The following is a 20,767-nucleotide window of genomic DNA, read 5'->3' as shown; positions in this document are numbered from 1 at the left end:
TATGATCAAAATTTTATAAACACATGTATAAGGATTTATACCATGTATACGTTATTTATGTATATGAATGAATAAAATTCCTGGTAGGACATGAACTAAATTTTAACAGTAGTTATTTGTGAGTGTAGTTATTTGTGAGTGGTAGGATAAAGGTGATATTTTGTTTTCAGTTTGCTTTCTTATGTATTTTAATTTTATTGTGTGTGTGTGACAGGGATGTATGTATGTTTGTATGCATTTTTGTATATATAATATTGGAGAAGCAAATGTTATTTTAAAAATTAAAAAGTAGAAATAAATAATAGAATTTTAACTGTAGTTTTGAATTTAGGCATTCAAATGAACCTGACTCTAGAACTGGCCCAAAGTCTTCCTGTTTCCTGGCAGCACTTACCTTGAACTAAAACCAAAGACGTATATCCAATGGAATTTGCCCATGTGAACTTGTTTTAACCTAGAATTGAACCTCGCCTTGAATTAAACTGGAAATTCCCTAAATGAAATTTCTTGCTGTAAATAACAACGGAAAAGTTGAATAACTAATTTCTAGACAATGTCATTAACCTTTGCTCTTCCGATCAGAATGAAAGATACCAAATAGCAGTGTTCTCTTTTCAAGCTCACTAAAACTGAGAAGCATAAAAAATTAGTCACATGCTCAAATTATTATGGTAGATAAGTGTCAGTGGTAAAGGACCCAGAGATATAAACATTCTTAATTTTCATGTTCATGACAAATGGTAGAAATTATAGAACTGTCACTTCTTAAAGTCAAGATGTAGTTCACATACCATAAAATTCACCCTTTTAAAGTACACAATCCAGTGGTTATTAGTATATTCACAGAAATTTGCAGCCATTACCATTATGTAATTTTAGAACATTTTTATCAGCCTCCCAAAGAAACCCCATACTGATTAGCAGTCACTCCCCATTTCCCCTTCACCTCACCCTAGCCCAGCCCCTTTTATCTACTGTTCTGTTTTCTGGCTTTATGAATTTGACAACTCTAAGTACCATATAAGTGGAGTCAGAATATCTGTCCCTTTGTATTTAACGTCTTTAACTTAGCATAATGTTTTCAAGATAACAAATGTTCATCCATGTTTATGATATGTATCAGTACTTCATTCCTTTTTACTGCTGAATAGTATACCATTGTATGCATATACCTCATTTTGTCTCCATTCATCAGTTGATGGAGATTTGGGTTGTTTCCACTCCTTGGCTATCATGAATAATGTTGTGATGAGCATTTGTTACAAGTTTTTGCATGAATATATTTTTTTATTTCTCCTGGGTATATACTAGGAGTGGAATTTCTAGGTCATATGGTGAATATGTTTAACTTTTTCAGTAACTGCCAAGCTGTTTTCCAAAATGGCTGTACTATTTTATATTCTCACTTAGAAGTCTCACTTTGATAAAGAAGATCTCAAAAGACCAAGATTCTTGTGCCTTAAAAAAGATACACACACACATGCGCGAATACGCGCACACACTGGAATACTACTCAGCCATAAAAAATGAAATAATGTCATTTGCAGCAACATGGATGGACCTAGAGATTATCATACTAAGTGAAGTGAGTCAAAGACAAATATCATATGATATCACTTATATGTGGAATCTAAAAAAATATGATTCAAATGAACTTATTTACAAAACCGAAACAGACTCACAGACATAGAAAGCAAACTTATGGCTACCAAAAGGGAAAGGGGGGGAGAGATAAATTAGGAATTTGGGATTAACAGATACACACTACTGTATATAAAATAGATAAACAACAAGGACCTGTATAGCACAGGGAACTATATTCAATATCTTGTAATACCCTATAATGGAAAAGAATCTGAAAAAGATGATATATATCTGAAAAAGAATATATATATATATATATATATATATATATATATGGTTGATAACAAATGACTGCATTGTGTGTTTCTGCTAGAGGTCAGAGTTTAAGATGCCACCAGAATTGTGGCTACCCATTTTCTGAATGCCAGTGTCAGTGCTGATCCAGGCTTCACAGTCTGCCACTCTGACGCGTTCCTAGAGGTACAGGGATCAGTGCATTTCGCCTTCATGTTATACCAGTCCTGGGTGGGCCATAAATGTTAAGGAGGTAGTGAGAAAAATGGGAGGTGTTTTTTATCATGACCATCAATCTCATCATTCTCTTAAAAAGGCATAGTATATGAAGTTGTCTTCACTAACCAATTAAAGCAAACACAATACTCAAATTCCTTTTCCTTTTTTGTAACTTTTTTATCTTTAATTTCAAACTTACAGAAAAGTTACAAGAATAGTACAAAGAATTCCTGTTTACCAATTTTACTCAGATTCCACAGTTGTTAATATTTTGCCACATTTGTTTTATCATTCTCTTTCTCTGTCGACAGAGACATATATTCAAATACACATTACCCACACACGTATATACCTTTTTCTGAATCATTTGAGAGTAAGTTGCAGACATGTTTATAATTGTTTTTAAGCCATTTTCTGATTATGTATTTATTCTTCATATTACTTTAGACTGAACATACCAGTTTTGAGGATCAGATTGGAAACCCTTTCTTGAAATTTTTGGAATCTTTTCTGATTGTTGCCTCAAGTGCAGGAGAGTCAGCCTTCCTTTTGAATTCATTTAAGCATAAGTAGTGTGGCTACAGCTTATAGAAAAGCTAATTTGAAGAAACTAGCCATTTAATTCACTGTGGCTTTTTAACACCTGTACTGCCTCTGTGGCAGATGGAAGGTTTTGCTCTTCTTGCCACACTCACTGGGGTAAAGGTCACAATTTTATGAATCTTTGTTGAGAAGTCATGCCATTATAGCTAAAAGCAATCACCTCGGGGCTTCCCTGGTAGTTCAGTGGTTAAGAATCCGCCTGCCAATGCAGGGGACATGGGTTCGAGCCCTGGTCCAGGAAGATCCCACATGCCGTGGAGCAACTAAGCCCGTGGGCCACAACTACTGAGCCTGCGCTCTAGAGCCTGTGAGCCACAACCACAACAAGAGAAGCCACTGCAATGAGAAGCCCACACACAGCAACGAAGAGTAGCCCCCGCTCGCCCCAACTAGAGAAAGTCCACACACAGCAACAAAGACCCAATGCAGCCAACCGAAAAAAAAGGGGGGAGATCACCTCTATGACTTATTTTAATTCAATACTGTACTTCTAGAGTGTGAAAATTGTAGATGGTATTTAGGTTACTTCTGGTACCTGAAAGAACTAAATTACTCTGGAACAAGACTTAAAGTAATTGGTAGTATAAACTTTTTTTTTCATTGTCCAAGTTCAAAATTAAGTCTTGATAGTAATTATGAGAGAATGAATAGATTCTGGCTAGATTAAAATAATGTTTTTTTTCAAAGCCAAAGCTATTTCCTTTGGGCAAATGAGCCGCCTTTTTGAATTTTTGGTACTATTTGGTAAATTTTGTCCTCTTTGTTCTAAATAATGCTCTCATAATCTGAATGAATATCGTTTTCTGAACTGATCCACTTAAGACCAGAAACTGACTAATTTCGGAATTGGGAGAATCTTGTCCCTTGCTATTCAGAGTGTCCTTTGCTCTACTCAGACTGACAGTACTGCCGTCACCTGGAAGCTTGTTGGAAAAGTAGAGTCTCAGGCCCCACCCTAAATGTACTGAATCAGAACCTGCATTTTAACAAGATCTCCCAGGTGATGGTATGTGTGTTAAAATTTAAGAGCCATTATTATAACTGATTTGAGAAGTCTAGATCATTATTCATTAGGGAAATGGTAAGGCTTTTATTAAAGTTTCTTCAAAAGATGCCCTTCTTCAGCACCCTAAAAACCAACTCTGCTATGCAAACTTTCCTCTGTGGGCTAGCCAAACAGACCTGAACCAGTTTTTTTGCCCAAGGGGAAGAAATAACAAGTTAGGTTAGTGGAAATTTCCACATCACTTCTTTTCCTCCTTATCTGTGCAGGAGAGTAGAAACTCTAGCTTTTTTGCATGTATTGATACATGGATGTGCAAAAGGGAATACTTTCTCCCTTCTTGGGAGGTGATTAATACTGCAGTGGATAAAGTAAAACAGAATAGCAACTTTTCTGAGACTGCAGGGGAGCTTCTGGGATGACAGAAGCTTTCCACTGTTTCACAGTCCATAAACATTCTACAGAAAGAGTCTCTGAACACTCCTTTGTGAAAAATGAATATTACTGCTGACTTACTCCTTGCCTCTTCTTCCATTGTCCACAAAGGCATTTTAATTTTAAAAATAGGATATATTGGTGTTAAAAGTTCAAACATACAGAAGTGTCTGTATAGGAAATTTGTTCATCTGTCTGTTATTCTGTTCCTGCTTTAACCCCATTCCCCAGAAGGAGCCATCATTAATAGTTTGGTATGTACCCTCCTAGGCTTTCTTTTGCAGGTTCTCATATATACACTCTAACAATTTTTAAATGACATTATACTTCAATGCTGTTTTGCCGACTGCTTTTGGTTCCACTTAGTATATCACGAATTGCTTTACTGCCAGTATGTAAATCGTTAACATAATGATAAAAATTCATGATAAAAATAAGAGCTATCTATTAACAAACCATTGTCTACTTGGGTTGGAGGTAGAGATAATGGCTTGAAGATATTGATGTAAAGTTTTGTTTATTCAGTTAGTTCAGATTTTCCTGAGAATTGGGACGGGCAGTGTTGAACTTGGAAGTCACTACCTAGAAAGTGTAGAGATAACATTGCACTGGGCTCTAGGTCCATGACAGTTTTAAAGGAGTGGATTGACAGTGCCAGGAGGTGTGGATTGTGATGAGCGACAAGGATGCAGCTGGAGAATACCTCAAATGAAAAGAATCTTTTCCTGTCCACCAGATACAAATGAGCCACTGGTAGTACTAGCTCAGTCCTCACCGGAAGTGCCACTTTTGACCTCAACTAATGAATTTCATACCAAAATGATGACACCAATTCATGACAAAGAGGAGGCAAAGACTTCATCTAAGTGTTACATACAGGTCACTGGTATGACTTGTGCTTCCTGTGTAGCAAACATTGAACGGAATTTAAGACGAGAAGAAGGTAAGACTCTTAAAGCCTGTAATTTTATGTACTAGTTTGAGGACTCTGTCCTTTTTGTCCTCTTATGTGTTTTGTAACCATGTTTATGACTCTTGCCAAGGCCTCATAAAGACTATCAGTGATTTGCAGGACAACCTTGGCTTCCTGACAACCAGTTTTTCTTAGTGTTTTGTTCCCTTAGATATAGTTCCTGTCTTGTTTACCTCATGGCCACATTTTAATATCAATGAAGTTTGTAGTCAAATAGCAGAAGGAAATACATAAGATTACTATTCTTTATGGACCTTGGCTGCAATGGATGTTAAGAAACATGAATTTTCTGATAAAGCTATGCTTAAAACTAACAACTACAATCCATAAGTTTCAATATTACTATACCCAGGCCAAGCACTGGACCAAAGCCAAGTTTGTTTAGAATTGTTCTCTTCCAACAACTTGATCACTGATCTTTGCTTGCAGTAAAAGTGTTCAAAAGTTACTTAATATTGTGTACAAGTTGTCATTTTAGGTTACAAATTCTTAGAATAGCTACTATATATATATTTTTTTAATTTTTAAATTTAATTTTATTTTTTTATACAGCAGGTGCTTATTAGTTATCCATTTTATACATATTAGTGTATATATGTCAATCCCAATCTCTCAATTCATCACACCATCACCCCCTCACCACTTTGCGCCCTTGGTGTCCATACGTTGTTCTCTACATCTGTGTCTCAACTTCTGCCCTGCAAACTGGTTCATCTATACCATTTTCCTAGGTTCCACATATATGCGTTAATATGTGATATTTGTTTTTCTCTTTCTGACTTACTTCAGTCTGTATGACAGTCTCTAGATCCATCCACGTCTCTACAAATGACCCGATTTCATTCCTTTTTATGACTGAGTAATATTCCCTTGTATATATGTACCACATCTTCTTTACCCATTTGTCTGTCGATGGGCATTTAGGTTGCTTCCATGACCTGGCTATTGTAAATAGTGCTACAATAAACATTGGGGTGTATGTGTCTTTTTGAATTATGGTTTTCTCTGCATATATGCCCAGTAGTGGATTTGCTGGGTCATATGGTAATTCTATTTTTAGTTTTTTAAGGAACGTCCATACTGTTCTCCATAGTGGCTGTATCAATTTACATTCCCACCAACAGTGCAAGAGGGTTCCCTTTTCTCCACAGCCTCTCCAGCATTTATTGTTTGTAGATTTTTTGGTGAAGGCCATTCTGACTGGTGTGAGGTGTTACCTCATTGTAGTTTTGATTTGCATTTCTCTAATGATTAATGATGTTGAACATCCTTTCATGTGTTTGTTGGCCATCTGTATATCTTCTTTGGAGAAACATCTATTTAGGTCTTCTGCCCAGATTTGGATTGGGTTGTTTGTTTTTCTTGATATTGAGCTGCATGAGCTGCCTGTATATTTCGGAGATTAATCCTTTGTCACTTGCTTTGTTTGCAAATACTTTCTCCCATTCTGAGGGTTATCTTTATGTCTTATTTGTAGTTTCCTTTGATTTGCAAAAGCTTTTAACTTTCATTCGGTCCCAATTGTTTATTTTTGTTTTTATTTCCATTACTCTTAAGAGGTGGATCAAAAAAGATCTTGATGCAATTTATGTCAAAGAGTGTTCTTCCTATGTTTTCCTCTAAGAGTTTTATAGTGTCCGGTCTTACATTTAGGTCTTTAATCCATTTTTGAGTTTATTTTTGTGTATGGTGTTAGGGAGTGTTCTAATTTCATTCTTTTACATGTAGCTGTCCAGTTTTCCCAGCACCACTTATGGAAGAGGCTGTCTTTTCTCTACTGTATATCCTTGCCTCCTTTGTCATACATTAGTTAACCATAGATGTGTGGGTTTATCTCTGGGCTTTCTATCCTGTTCCATTAATCTATACTTCTGTTTTTGTGCCAGTACCATATTGTCTTGATTACTGTCCCTTTATAGTATGGTCTGAGGTCAATGAGCCTGATTCCTCCAGCTCCATTTTTTTTCCCTCAAGACTACTTTGGCTATACGGGATCTTTTGTGTCTCCATACAAATTTTAAGATTTTTTGTTCTAGTTCTGTAAAAAAATGCCATTGGTAATTTGATAAGGATTGAATTGAATCTGTAGATTGCTTTGGGTAGTATAGTCATTTTCACAATATTGATTCTTCCAATCCAAGAACATGGTATATCTCTCCATCGGTTTGTATCATCTTTAATTTCTTTTGTCACTGTCTTATAGTTTTCTGCATACAGGTCTTTTGTCTCCCTAGGTAAGTTTATTCCTAGGTATTCTATTATTTTTCTTGCAACGGTAAATGGGAGTGTTTCCTCAATTTCTCTTTCTGAACTTTTGTTGGTAGTGTATAGGAATGCAAGAGATTTCTGTGCATTAATTTTGTATCCTGCAACTTTACCAAATTAATTGATTAGCTCTAGTAGTTTTCTGGTGGCATCTTTAGGATTTTCTATATATAGTATCATGTCATTTGCAAACAGTGACAGTTTTACTTCTTCTTTTCCAAATTATATTCCTTTTATTTCTTTTTCTTCTCTGATTGCCGTGGCTAGGACTTCCAAAACTGTGTTGAATAATAGTGGCGAGAGTGGTCATCCTTGTCTTGTTCCTGATCTTAGAGGAAATGGTTTCAGTTTTTCACCATTGAGAATGATGTTTGCTGTGGGTTTCTTGTATATGGCCTTTATTATGTTGAGGTATGTTCCCTCTGTGCCCACTTTCTGGAGAGTTTTTATCCTAAATGGGTGTTGAATTTTGTCAAAAACTTTTTCTGCATCTGTTGAGATGATCGTATGGTTTTTATTCTTCAATTTGTTAATATGGTGTATCACATTGATTGATTTGCATATGTTGAAGAATCCTTGCATCCCTGAGATAAATCCCACTTGATCATGGTGTGTGATCCTTTTAATGTGTTGTCGGATTCTGTTTGCTAGTATTTCGTTGAGGATTTTTGCATGTATATTCATGAGTGATACTGGTCTGTAATTTTCTTTTTTTGTAGTATCATTGTCTGATTTTGGTATCAGGGTGATGGTGGCCTCATTGAATGAGTTTGGGAGTGTTCCTTCCTCTGCACATTTTTGGAAGAGTTTGAGAAGGATGGGTGTTAGCTCTTCTCTAAATGTTTGATAAATTCACCTGTGTAGATAAATTCACCTGTGTAGCCATCTGGTCCTGAACTTTTGTTTGTTGGAAGATTTTTAGTCACAGTTTCAATTTCATTACTTGTGATTGGTCTGTTCATATTTTCTCTTTCTTCCTGGTTCAGTCTTGGAAGGTTATACCTTTCTAAGAATTTGTCCATTTCTCCCAGGTTGTCCATTTTATTGGCACAGAGTTGCTTGTAGTAGTTTCTCAGGATGCTTTGTATTTCTGTGGTGTCTGTTGTAACTTTTCCTTTTTCATTTCGAATTTTATTGATTTGAGTCCTCTCCCTCTTTTTCTTGATGAGTCTGGCTAATGGTTTATCAATTTTGTTTATCTTTTCAGAGAGCCAGCTTTTAGTTTTATTGATCTTTGCTATTGTTTTCTTGGTTTCTATTTCATTTATTTCTGCTCTGATCTTTATGATTCCTTTCCTTCTGCTAACTTTGCGTTTTGTTTGTTCTTCTTTCCCTAGTTCCTTTAGGTGTAAGGTTAGATTGTTTATTTGAGATTTTTCTTGTTTCCTGAGGTAGGCTTGTATAGCTATAAACTTCCCTCTTAGAACTGCTTCTGCTGCATCCCAAAGATTTTGGGTCATCGTGTTTTCATTGTCATTTGTCTCTAGGTATTTTTTGGTTTCCTCTTTGATTTCTTTAGTGATCTCTTAGTAACGTATTGTTTAGCCTCCATGTGTTTGTATTTTTTATGTTTTTCCCTATAATTCATTTCTAATCTCATAGGGTTGTGGTCAGAAAAGATGCTTGATATGATTTCAATTTTCTTAAATTTACTGAGGCTTGATTTGTGACCCAAGATGTAATCAATCCTGGAGAATATTCCATGTGCACTTGAGAAGAAAGTGTAATCTGCTGTTTTTGGATGGAATGTCCTGTAAACATCAATTAAATGTGTCTGGTCTATTGTGTCATTTAAAGTTTCTGTTTCCTTATTAATTTTCTGTTTTGATGATCTGTCCATTGGTGTAAGTGAGGTGTTAAATTCCCCCATTATTAGTATGTTACTGTCAGTTTCCTCTTTTTTGGCTGTTAGCAGTTGCCTTATGTATTGAGGTGTTCCTATGTTGTGTAAATATATATTTATAATAGTTATATCTTCTTCTTGGATTGATCCCTTATTATGTGGTGTCCTTCCTTGTCTCTTGTAACATTTCTTTACTTTAAAGTCTATTTTATCTGATGTGAGTATTGCTACTCCAGCTTTCTTTTGATTTCCATTTGCATGGAATAATATCTTTTTCCATCCCCTCACTTTCAGTCTATATGTGTCCCTAGGTCTGATGTGGGTCTCTTGTAGACAGCATATATATGGGTCTTGTTTTTGTATCCATTCAACAAGCCTGTGTCTTTTGGTTGGAGCATTTAATCCATTCACGTTTAAGGTAATTATCAATAAGTATGTTCCTATTACCATTTTCTTAATCATTTTGGGTTTGTTTTTGTAGGTCCTTTCCTTCTCTTGTGGTTCCCACTTAGAGTAGTTCCCTTAGCATTTGTTGTAGAGCTGGTTTGGTGGTGCTGAATTCTCTTAGCTTTTGCTTATCTGTAAAGCTTTTGATTTCTCCATGGAATCTGAAAGAGATCCTTTCTGAGTAGAGTAATCATGGTTGTAGGTTTTTCCCTTTCATCACTTTAAGTATATCATGCCACTCCCTTCTGGCTTGTAGAGTTTCTGCTGAGAAATCAGCTGTTAACCTTATGGGAGTTCCCTTGTATGTTATTTGTCGTTTTCCCCTTGCTGCTTTCAATAATTTTTCTTTGCCTTTAATTTTTGATAGTTTGATTACTATGTCTTGGCGTGTTTCTCTTTGGGTTTATCCTGTATGGGACTCTCTGTACTTCCTGGACTTGAGTGGCTATTTCCTTTCCCATGTTAGGAATGTTTTTGACTATAATCTCTTCAAATATTTTCTTGGGTCCTTTCTCTCTTTCTTCTCCTTCTGGGACCCGTATAATGCAAATATTGTTGTGCTTAATGTTGTCCCAGAGGTCTCTTAGGCTGTCTTCATTTCTTTTCTTTCTTTTTTCTTTATTCTGTTCCACGGCAATGATTTCCATCATTCTGTCCTCCAGGTGACTTATCTGTTCTTCTGCCTCAGTTATTCTGCTGTTGATTCCTTCTACTGTAATTTTCATTTCAGTTATTGTATTGTTCATCTCTGTTTGTTTGTTCGTTAATTCTTCTAGGTGTTTTTTCTTTAATTCTTCTAGGTGTTTGTTAAACATTTCTTGCGTCTTCTCAATCTGTGCCTCCATTCTTTTTCCAAGATCCTGGATCATGTTCACTGTCATTATTCTGAATTCTTTTTCTGGAAGGTTACCTATGTCCACTTCATTTAGTTGTTTTTCTGGGGTTTTATCTTGTTCCTTCATCTGGTACATAGTCCTCTGCCTTTTCATCTTGTCTGTCTTTCTGTGAATGTGGTTTTTGTTCCACAGGCTGCAGGATTGTAGTTCTTCTTGCTTCTGTTGTCTTCCCTCTGGTGGATGAGGCTATCTAAGAGGCTTGAGCAAGTTTCCTGATGGGAGGGAATGGTGGTGGGTAGAGCTGGGTGTTGCTCTGGTGGGCAGAGCTCAGTAAAACTTTAATTCCCTTGTCTGCTGATGGGTGGGGCTAGGTTCCCTCCCTGTTGGTTGTTTGGCCTGAGGCGACCCAACCCTTGAGCCTACCCGGCTCTTTGGTGGGAGCAATGGCAGACTCTCCGAGGGCTCACACCAAGCTGCACTTACCTGAACTTCTGCTGCCAGTGTCCTTGTCCTCACTGTGAGACACAGCCACCCCCCGCCTCTGCAGGAGACCCTTCAGCAGTAGCAGATAGGTCTGGTTTAGTCTCCTATGGGGTCACTGCTCCTTCCCCTGGGTCCTGATGTGCCCAGTACTTTGTGGGTGCCCTCCAAGGGTGGAGTCTCTGTTTCCCCCAGTCCTGTCAAAGTCCTGCAATCAAATCCCACCAGCCTTCAAAGTCTGATTCTCAAGGAATTCCTCCTCCCGTTGCCAGACCCCCAGGTTGGGAAGCCTGACGTGGGGCTCAGAACCTTCACTCCAGTGGGTGGACTTCTGTGGTATAAGTATTCTCCAGTTTGTGAGTCACCCACCCAGCAGTTATGGGATTTGATTTTATTGTGATTGTGCCCCTCCTACCGTCTCATTGTGGCTTCTCCTTTGTCTTTGGATGTGGGGTATATTTTTGGTTAGTTCCCGTGTCTTCCTGTTGATGATTGTTCAGCAGTTAGTTGTGATTCTGGTGCTTTTGCAAGACGGAGTGAGCGCACGTCCTTCTAATCCACCATCTTCAAGCCATTCTATAATATAGTTTTTTAATCCGTTACACTCAGATGTTTTAGCTTATAATTTTGCACTCACATTAATGGACTTTGCAGTATGCATAGTAGATTTGTTAACCATAGAGATATGTGAGTATGTTTAATGAGCCTGAAGGCATAGGTTTGGTACTCAAGCAGGCTTTGCCCAGGATATCTTAATGATACATGCTGTTAGTCAGAAGGGCTGAATAAATATGTTTATTATAAGCTTATCCCCATTCTTGGGGAAATAACTCAAAGTATATACTGTAATAATGGAATTCTATAGACAGTAGAATCACCTTATATGTAAAGGCCAGAACATTATTGTAACAAAATGTATGTTATACACTAGAGCCATCTTCAGTTCAATATTATCTTGTTTGTATTCTGTCATTTCTGCGTCCTTCATTTCAGCCTCCATTATATCTAATTAGAATGCAGTCAGGGCTAATTTACACTTTGAGTGATTAAAAATGAACAGGAGGTAAGTTGCAAGCAAATGAAAGCAAATAGACGTTTTCAAGGGGTCTGTTTAATTTTAGAACAAACTCTCTTGGGGCAGTTCAGAAATAACCTTTCTCATGAGACAAGCAATGCCTGTTACAAATTACAGTTACAGATCTTTTTTCTTTTTTAATCCATTAAGCTGATACTTCCAGTTACATTCTACTCCCCATTTACTTCATCCTAACCCAGTTAGGCATAGCATTGCCCTAGCTGGGGTCACTACATTCACTTTTGTTTCTTTAATTAAGTGGCACTGGTCTTCCCTCAGTTTCATCTGCATTATATTTTTAAAAATGAATTGATAGAGTTCTAATTATATTATGAAGTAAGAATTTTAAAAATTGTCCATAATTTATATAAGTATGAAACATATTTTTGAAACTTGAAAAACCAGATTTTCACTTTCTCTTTGGCTGTAGATTACATTCAACTGAAGCATGAAGATTTTTTTCCTACTTTCTCTACACCCTTCTCTTATTACTGATACTTTCCTGTGATCTGATCTTCTGAATTATTTGGTACCCAGTGTGTAACCATTATTTTTTTCCAAAGAAAAGAATAGTATTTTATTTTATTTTATTTTTTAACCACTTTTATGCAGAAAACTTAGATTATATTACATACTTTGTCTTCTTATTAAAAACTATTATTAAATTAATATTTGGATATTTTTTCTTTTTGTCAAAACCCAGAGCTAACCTATGGACTGTTGATCCCTATTCCCTGTCAGGTAGCCACCAAGGGCTGCTGATTCCTAGAAAGAACTGCCGTTTCTGCTTCATGTTATTAATTTTCTTCCTGGCAGTGACAGCAGTAGCTGGCCTAGAGAAGTGGGATGGTTGTTAACAAAATGCTTACACCAGAGAACAGCATGACTGCCATAAAATGAACTTTTTTTGTTAAGTTGTGTGGCACTTGTTTTTCTTAGGAATAAGAGCATTTTAGATTAGTGTGTGTCAGACAATAAAACTTGAGAAAGAAATTCCTGTTATTTGGCAATATTGTAATGTGTATGTTGGTATATTCTTGGGTTCTTTGCTACAACTGCAGTCATTTCCTAAGTACACGAGTTCCTTTCTCTAGGACTCTGTCTTATGAGTTTCTAAAAATACTTTATATTTACATGATAAGGTCTCAATCGATTACAATTCATGGGCATTATTTGGATCCCAATTCAAGCAAACAAACAAACAGTGTTAAACAGTTGTAAGACAGTTGTGGAAATGTGAACATTGCCTGGATATTTGATGATATTGAGGAATTATTTTAGGTTTGATAATGGTATTATGGTTCTTTTTTAAAGAAAAGAGTCTTGGGCTTCCCTGGTGGCGCAGTGGTTGAGAGTTCACCTGCCGATGCAGGGGACACGGGTTCGTGCCCCGATCCCGGAAGATCCCACATGCCGCGGAGCGGCTGGGCCCGCGAGCCATGGCCGCGGAGCCTGTGTGTCCGGAGCCTGTGCTCCGCAACGGGAGAGGCCACAGCAGTGAGAGGCCCGCGTACAGCAAAAAAAAAAAAAAAAAAGAAAAGAGTCTTATCTTTTAGTGATACGTATTTAAATATTTACATATGATACGATATCTGGGATTTGCTGCAAAATAATCAGGGTAAAGGGCAGGGAGTGAGTAGGTAGGAATATATATGAAACAAGAGTAGCCCAGTGTTATTGATAATTATTGAAGCTGAGAGATGGGTACATCAAGTTTATTATATTGTTTTCTCTTTTGTGTGTGTGTGTGTATGTATTTGAAAATTTCCATACTAAAAAGTTTTTTTAAAATGAGGCCTTCTTTTCAAATAGTTTTATTTGATTTGGGTTCAAGACTGTATAAAAGTTAAGAAATAAATTTCTCCAGATTCACTTAATCCTTTCACAGTTAAATGAAAAAAAGCTATTATAAGATTATTATTTTTATGAGAAATGTTATCTGAATTATTTTTCTTATCAATATTCCTAGGAATATATTCTGTACTTGTGGCTCTGATGGCTGGGAAGGCAGAAGTAAGATATAACCCTGCTGTCATACAACCCCCGATGATAGCCGAGTTAATCCGAGAGCTTGGATTTGGAGCCACTGTGATAGAAAATGCTGATGAAGGGGATGGTGTTTTGGAACTTGTTGTAAGTAAGACGTTTTGTGTGGTTAATAGAATTTTCAGGAAAACTTGGCAAGAATTCAGAAAAGAGTTTGAAAGATAATTGAAATGTGGGGACAGTAAAACATAAAATGAAAATTAAGGAAACTGGAAAGATATGACAATGGTGGCCTTCAAGCATAGAATGTAAAAGATAATCATCTCGGGCTTCCCTGGCGGCGCAGTGGTTGAGAGTCCGCCTGCCGATGCAGGGGACACGGGTTCGTGCCCCAGTCCGAGAGGATCCCACATGCCGCGGAGCGGCTGGGCCCGTGAGCCATGGCCGCTGGACCTGCACGTCCGGAGCCTGTGCTCTGCAATGGGAGAGGCCACAACAGTGAGAGGCCCGCGTACCGCCAAAAAAAAAAAATAATAATCATCATCTCTATTAAGAACCAATAAACAAGAATTGGGTTTGAATGAATAAATGAAAATCAACTTTTAAAATATAGTATGATTCCTACATGAAATTACTGGAAGAAATATTTGGAGCTTTTTTCAATATTCTACTTTAAAAATTTCAGACATCAGGAAAGTCAAAAGAATTGTACAGTTGAACATTCTTACACACACTGAATAGATTCTACAATTAACATTTTACTATATTTGTTTTATCATACATCAGTCCATCAGTCCATTGTGGAAATAATTTTAAACTCAAAACGAAATTGCAAAAACAGTACAGAGGATTTCCCTGTAGCCTCTACCTAGCTTTTCCCAGTGATAACATCCAATCTATCATTTAAAAAATAATATTAGAGTAGGAAGAGTCTTTCTAAATATCATACAAAATCAATAAAAGACAAGGTTGATAACTTCAGGTACATAAAAATTTCTTCTTGGGAGAAAAACACCATAAACAAAGTCAAAAGGCAAGTAAAATATTTGTAATTCATATCATAAATGAAGGTTAATTTTCTTAATATATGAAGAAGTATTATAAATCAATAAAAGCCATCAACCCAAAAGAAAGATGGTAAAGGGTATGAACTGACAGTTCACAGAAAAGCCAAGACAGTACCTCTTTAAATGAAAAAATGTTCAATGTCACTTTTAATAAGAGTAAAGCAAATTAAAACTGCACTGAAATGCCATTTTCCACCTGTGAGATTGGTAAAGATAAAAAGCAATTTTGTTAACACTGTGTTTGATCTCTCATATATTGCTGGTGGAATGTCAATTGAGACAAGGACTCAACAGAAGAATTTGGCAATATCTATCGAAAGTAAAATTGCACATAGCCTTTGCCTCAGAAGCTCCACTTGCAGGAAATTATCCAGCAGACATATTTGGATATGTTTGAAATGATATGTGTGCAGTGATGTTCGTTATAGTTTTTTTTTTTTTTTTTTTTTGCGGTACGTGGGCCTCTCACTGCTGTGGCCTCTCCCATTGCGGAGCACAGGCTCCGGACGCGCAGGCTCAGTGGCCATGGCTCACGGGCCTAGCCACTTCGCGGCATGTGGGATCTTACCAGACCGGAGCACGAACCCATGTCCCCTGCATCAGCAGGCAGACTCTCAACCACTGCGCCACCAGGGAAGCCCCTATAGTATTCTTACATAGCAAAAGATAGGAAACAAACTAAATGTCAGTCATTGGAGACTGATACATACATCCATACCATGGGATACTAAGCAGCTATTAAAAAGAATGGGTTGGTTTGTACTTTTTAAAGACTTCTAAAAATTAATAGCTTTATCGAAATATAATTTACATACCATAAAACTCACCCTTTTAAAGTGTACAATTCAGTGGTTTTTAGTATATTCTCAGAGTTGTACAACTAATCACCACTATCAAATTTCAAAACATTTTCATCACCCCAAAAAAGAAACCCCATACCTATTAGCAGTCAGTCCTCATTCTTGATATTAACCATTTGAGTCTTCCTTTTTTTTTTTCCTTCATCACTCCAGCCAAAAGTTTGTCAATTTTGTCAATCTTTTCAAGTAACCAACTTTTGGTTTTGTTGATTTTCTCTATTCTCTCTTTTGTTAATTTTCACTCTAATCTTTGTTATTTCTTTCCATCTGTTTGCTTTAGGTTTCATTTGTTTCACTTTTTCTAGTGTCTTAAGGTAGAAAGTTAGGTTATTTATTTGAGATCTTTCTTATTTTAAAATATTGGCACTTATAAATTTCCCTATAGGCACTGATTTCATTTCAGTTATTGTACTTTTCAACTCCAAACTTCCATTGGGCCTTTCTAATAATCTCTCTGTCTTTATTGATACTCTCTGTTTGGTGGGATATTGTCTCATACTTTCCTTTAATTCTTTAGACATCATTTCCTTTAGTTCAGTGAATATATTTAAAATAGCTGATTCAAGATCTTTGCCTAGTAAATCCAATGTCTGGGCTTCGTCAGAGAAAGTTTTTTCCTGTGTATAGGCCATACTTTCTTGTTTCATTGTATGTCAGACAGTTTTTTGTTGAAAATATAATGTAGTAACTCTGGAAATAAGATTCTTCCCCTCTCCTCAGGGTTTGTTATTTGTTGCTGTTTGTCATTGTTATTGTTTGTTCAGTGACTTCCAAACTAATTCTATAAAGTCTGTGTTCTTTGTTGTGTGTGGCCACTGAAATCTCTGTTTGGTTAGCTCAGTTGTCAGCTAATGATCAGACAGTGATTGCCTTAAATATCTGGAACCAATAAGTCTCCCAGTCTTTGCTAAAGAGCTGTTTGTAAATGTTGGGGCATGCCTTGAACACTCAGCCATGCAGTTGTCAGTTTTGCCTTACCCTTCGACTCCTGCTTCTATGGAGCCTAAAGGTCAGCCTGAGGTGAGAAGTTAGGGCCTTTTCAGTTCTTTTCTGAACATACACACAGCCCTGGACATGTGCATAACCCTATGCATGTGCATGGCCTTCTAGATTCCTAGGAATATGTTGGAGCGCTTATGGACATCTTGCTTCCTGGCTTTCCTTTTTAGGCTTTTTTGTTAGTCTGTTGTTGGCCCCAACTGTTATCCATTGGCTCAGGCAGCCACAAGGTTAAATAATTTCCTCTAATTGTTTCTGACAAATTCTCCTGGGGAAAGGGCTTTTTGTATTCACTGAGATCATCAGGACAAACAGACATCTTTGCAAGTGGGATATTTCAGAGAACCATCAGACAGGCCAAATAATGACAGTTGTCTGGGAATGAGGCTTTGAAGGTACTCCAGTCCTTTTCTGTCCTCTCTGGTAGCTTCCCTGATGCTGTTTTTCACCATGATTGTGGCCTGTTGGTCTTCATGGCTACCCCAGAGCTGGAGGAGAGGGGATGGGAATACGGCAAACTGTAATGCCATATAGCTTGCTGTTTTATTGGAATTTATCTGATTTTCTTGAATACATGCTTCCTGCATTGCTGTAAGCTTTTGTTTAATTTTCAGATTTCTTTTTTAATCAGTTTTTTAAATTGAGGTGTAGATGATTTACAATATTAGTTTCAGCTGTACAGCATAGTGATTCAAAATTCTTACAGATTATACTCCATTTAAAGTTATTGTAAAATATTGGCTGTATATCCTGTTCTGTACAATATATCCGCATAGCTTATTTATCTTGTACATAGTAGTTTGTACCTTTTAATCCCTACCCCTATCTTGCCCCAACCCCTTTCCCTTTCCTCATTGGTAACCACTAGCTTGTTCTCTATGTGTAGATTTCTGTTTATTATATTCATTTCTTTGTTTTATTGTTTAGATTCCACATATAGATGATAAGATACAGTATTTGTCTTTCTCTGTCTGACTTATTTCACTAAGTATAATACCCTCCAAGTCTATCCATGTTGTTGCAAATGGCAAAATTTCATTTTTTATGGCTGAGTAGTATCCATCGTGTGTGTGTGTGTGTGTGTGTGTGTGTCTTTGTGTGTGTGTGTATCACATCTACTTTATCCATTCATCTATTGATGGAACTTAGGTTGCTTCCATATCTTGGCTATTATAAATAATGCTACTATGAACATTGAGGTACATGTATCTTTTTTAATTAGTGTTTTTGCTTTCTTTGGATATATACACAGGAGTGGAATTGATGGGTTATATAGTAGCTCTATTTTCAGGTTTTTGAGGAAAATCCATACCGTTTTCTTTAGTGGCTGCAGCAATTTACATTCCCACCAACAGTGTACAAGAGTTCCCTTTTTTCCAACTTTTCTGAAAAAGGTGGTTCCAACAACTTTTGCCAGTTTTCTCATTGCTTTTGTGGAGGAGAGAATTTTCAGAAATCCTCACTCCACTATTAATGATATTCTTTTGGTGGATATTCTTCAATAAGTACTTTGTAATTTGTTGTGTATTCTTTTTGGTTACTTCCGATAATCTTTCAGTGGTTGGTTTTTGAAACTTTTGTCCAGTTTTATCATTGCTCTTTGGAGAAAGGATTTGCTGAGCTCCTCACACAGTCATTCCAGAAGTCCTGCCCCTCCATTTTAGAATTTAATACCTAACTAAAGTATAACCTCACTCAAGACATAGGGCAAAATACATTTTTGGACAAAGGTAGAACACTTTTGTTATCCATTAACCTTCACTAGAAGTAATACTAAAGGATATATATATATATATATATATATATATATATATATATATATATATATATACACACACACACATACATACTGATATACTTTAGCAGGGTGAAAAAAATCTAGAGGGAAGCAAGGCATTGAATACAAGAAGCAATGATAGTTGTCAAATCCTCTATCACTGAGTAATAACAGGAAAAGGGAGACTTAATGAGATCCTTAATGTTGCAGCTGGGACCATATCTTTGTTCAATGTGATATAAAAACAGTGATCTAATGATCATAATCTAAAGCATATGAATAGTGCACATAAGATCTTGTGTGTTAATCCCTTGTTACAAGAGTTCTTTTAGTTTAAAGTAATAACACATTTAATGGAGGAAAAAAGTATATTTCTGAATAACAAAGCCTTTGTCTTTAACAGGTGAGAGGAATGACATGTGCCTCCTGTGTACATAAAATAGAGTCTACCCTCACAAAACATGGAGGGATCTTCTACTGCTCTGTGGCCCTGGCAACCAACAAAGCACATATTAAATATGATCCAGAAATTATTGGTCCCAGAGATATTATTCATACAATTGAAGTAAGTGCCAAGACTTTGCATTTCTGTGTTCTTACCTATCTAGTCAGCACTCCCTTGAATCACTTCTGGTTTGTATCAGATAGAGATGATGAGAAAAATCTGATTCCTTTGTTTACCTCTATAGACAACGTCTGTCTCAAAATTTAATGTAATGGTGTCTCCTTTTTTTTTTTTTTTTGGTCTTCATCAGGAAGAATTAGGTAAAGGCACATTGGCACTATTGATCAGGAGCAGACTTAAGGCAGAACCACAGATCATTTAAAAATACTTAGAAAATGTAAGCAAAGTACAATTTGTTATGAGTAAAATTCATGTTAATCACTAAGAAAGTGAAGCATCCTGCTAGATGCTGTATTGTTTGTTAGGTCAAAGCAAATGATATCATAGTTAAAGTAAGAAATTTAAAAGACCAAACCTTTTTCTCTGTGACAAATTCATCCTGCAGTCTTCAGTAAATCTTAAGTGGTAATACATGTGAAAGTGCTTTAGAAGTTTCACTGTGGTCTAGCATTGGTGTTCTAATAATCTAAAAAGCATATTAATCATTCAGGTAAGATCCTGTTAATGTAGATAGTAATACCATTAACATCTTTGTGAAGCTAGCATTATTGAGTACCTACTATGTGCCAGTTACCAAAATTGCAAAGCTTCAACTCTTGATTTAATTCTCACAACAGTGCTGTCATCTTCATTTTGGAAGTGAGGAAACTCAGGTTATGAGATGTAACTTCCCCAAAGTCACATAGGTAGTAAGTGTCATAGCTGGGATTTGAGCCTAATCTTTCTGACTCCAATGCTCATGCTTGCTCTTTTCACTGTGTTATACTGCCAAGAAATGTAAGATGGCAGCATTTTCCCTAGCAGTTCAAAATATAGTGTATGTTACTGTCTGTGTTCATATGAGTCTTACTTAGGTGTAATTTTCTTTCAGTACTTTATTTTATTGCGGAAAATTTTCGTTTGTGTTCTTTTTCGGGTGCAACAAGAATAAAGACTGCATATGCAAACCCTTGAATAATATATTTAGTATGGTACTAGCTTTTGTGGCCTATTATTCAGTTTTCTGTACTTTCAGGGGATGGATGAATCAATGACTTGATAGACGTCAAAGCTAAAATTAAAAATAAAGTGATTAATATACATCAGTACTAGTAGATGCTTGTCTAAGTGTACGATTTATGATTTTACTGCTGAATTCTTTTTTTATTGGAGTACAGTTGCTTTACAGTGTTGTGTTAGTTTCTGCTGTACAGCAAAGTGAATCAGTTATACATATATCCACTCTGTTTTGTTTTGTTTTTTTTGCGGTACACGGGCCTCTCACTGTTGTTGCCTCTCCCGTTGCGGAGCACAGGCTCCAGACGCACAGGCTCAACAGCCATGGGTCACGGGCCTAGCTGCTCCGTGGCATGTGGGATCTTCCCGGACCGGGGCACGAACCCGTGTCCCCTGCATC

At 36.7% G+C, this 20,767-nt stretch overlaps 1 protein-coding gene across 2 annotated transcripts in view; it reads left to right on the top strand.

The window, feature by feature from the left end:
* The window catches only part of ATP7A (ATPase copper transporting alpha), a 141,648-nt gene that overhangs the window by 89,306 nt on the left and 31,575 nt on the right, over positions 1-20,767 (top strand). For both annotated transcript variants that reach the window (XM_060088083.1, XM_060088084.1), the window contains exons 5-7: positions 4,875-5,081; positions 14,027-14,190; positions 19,150-19,311. In XM_060088083.1, the coding sequence (XP_059944066.1) occupies positions 4,875-5,081; positions 14,027-14,190; positions 19,150-19,311 (533 nt within the window). The remainder of the gene's footprint in view (positions 1-4,874; positions 5,082-14,026; positions 14,191-19,149; positions 19,312-20,767) is intronic.

The sequence above is a fragment of the Mesoplodon densirostris genome, chromosome X (assembly GCF_025265405.1).
Source record: "Mesoplodon densirostris isolate mMesDen1 chromosome X, mMesDen1 primary haplotype, whole genome shotgun sequence".
Classification (NCBI taxonomy): Eukaryota; Metazoa; Chordata; class Mammalia; order Artiodactyla; family Ziphiidae; genus Mesoplodon; species Mesoplodon densirostris.
This window is presented reverse-complemented; position numbering and strand designations above follow the sequence as displayed.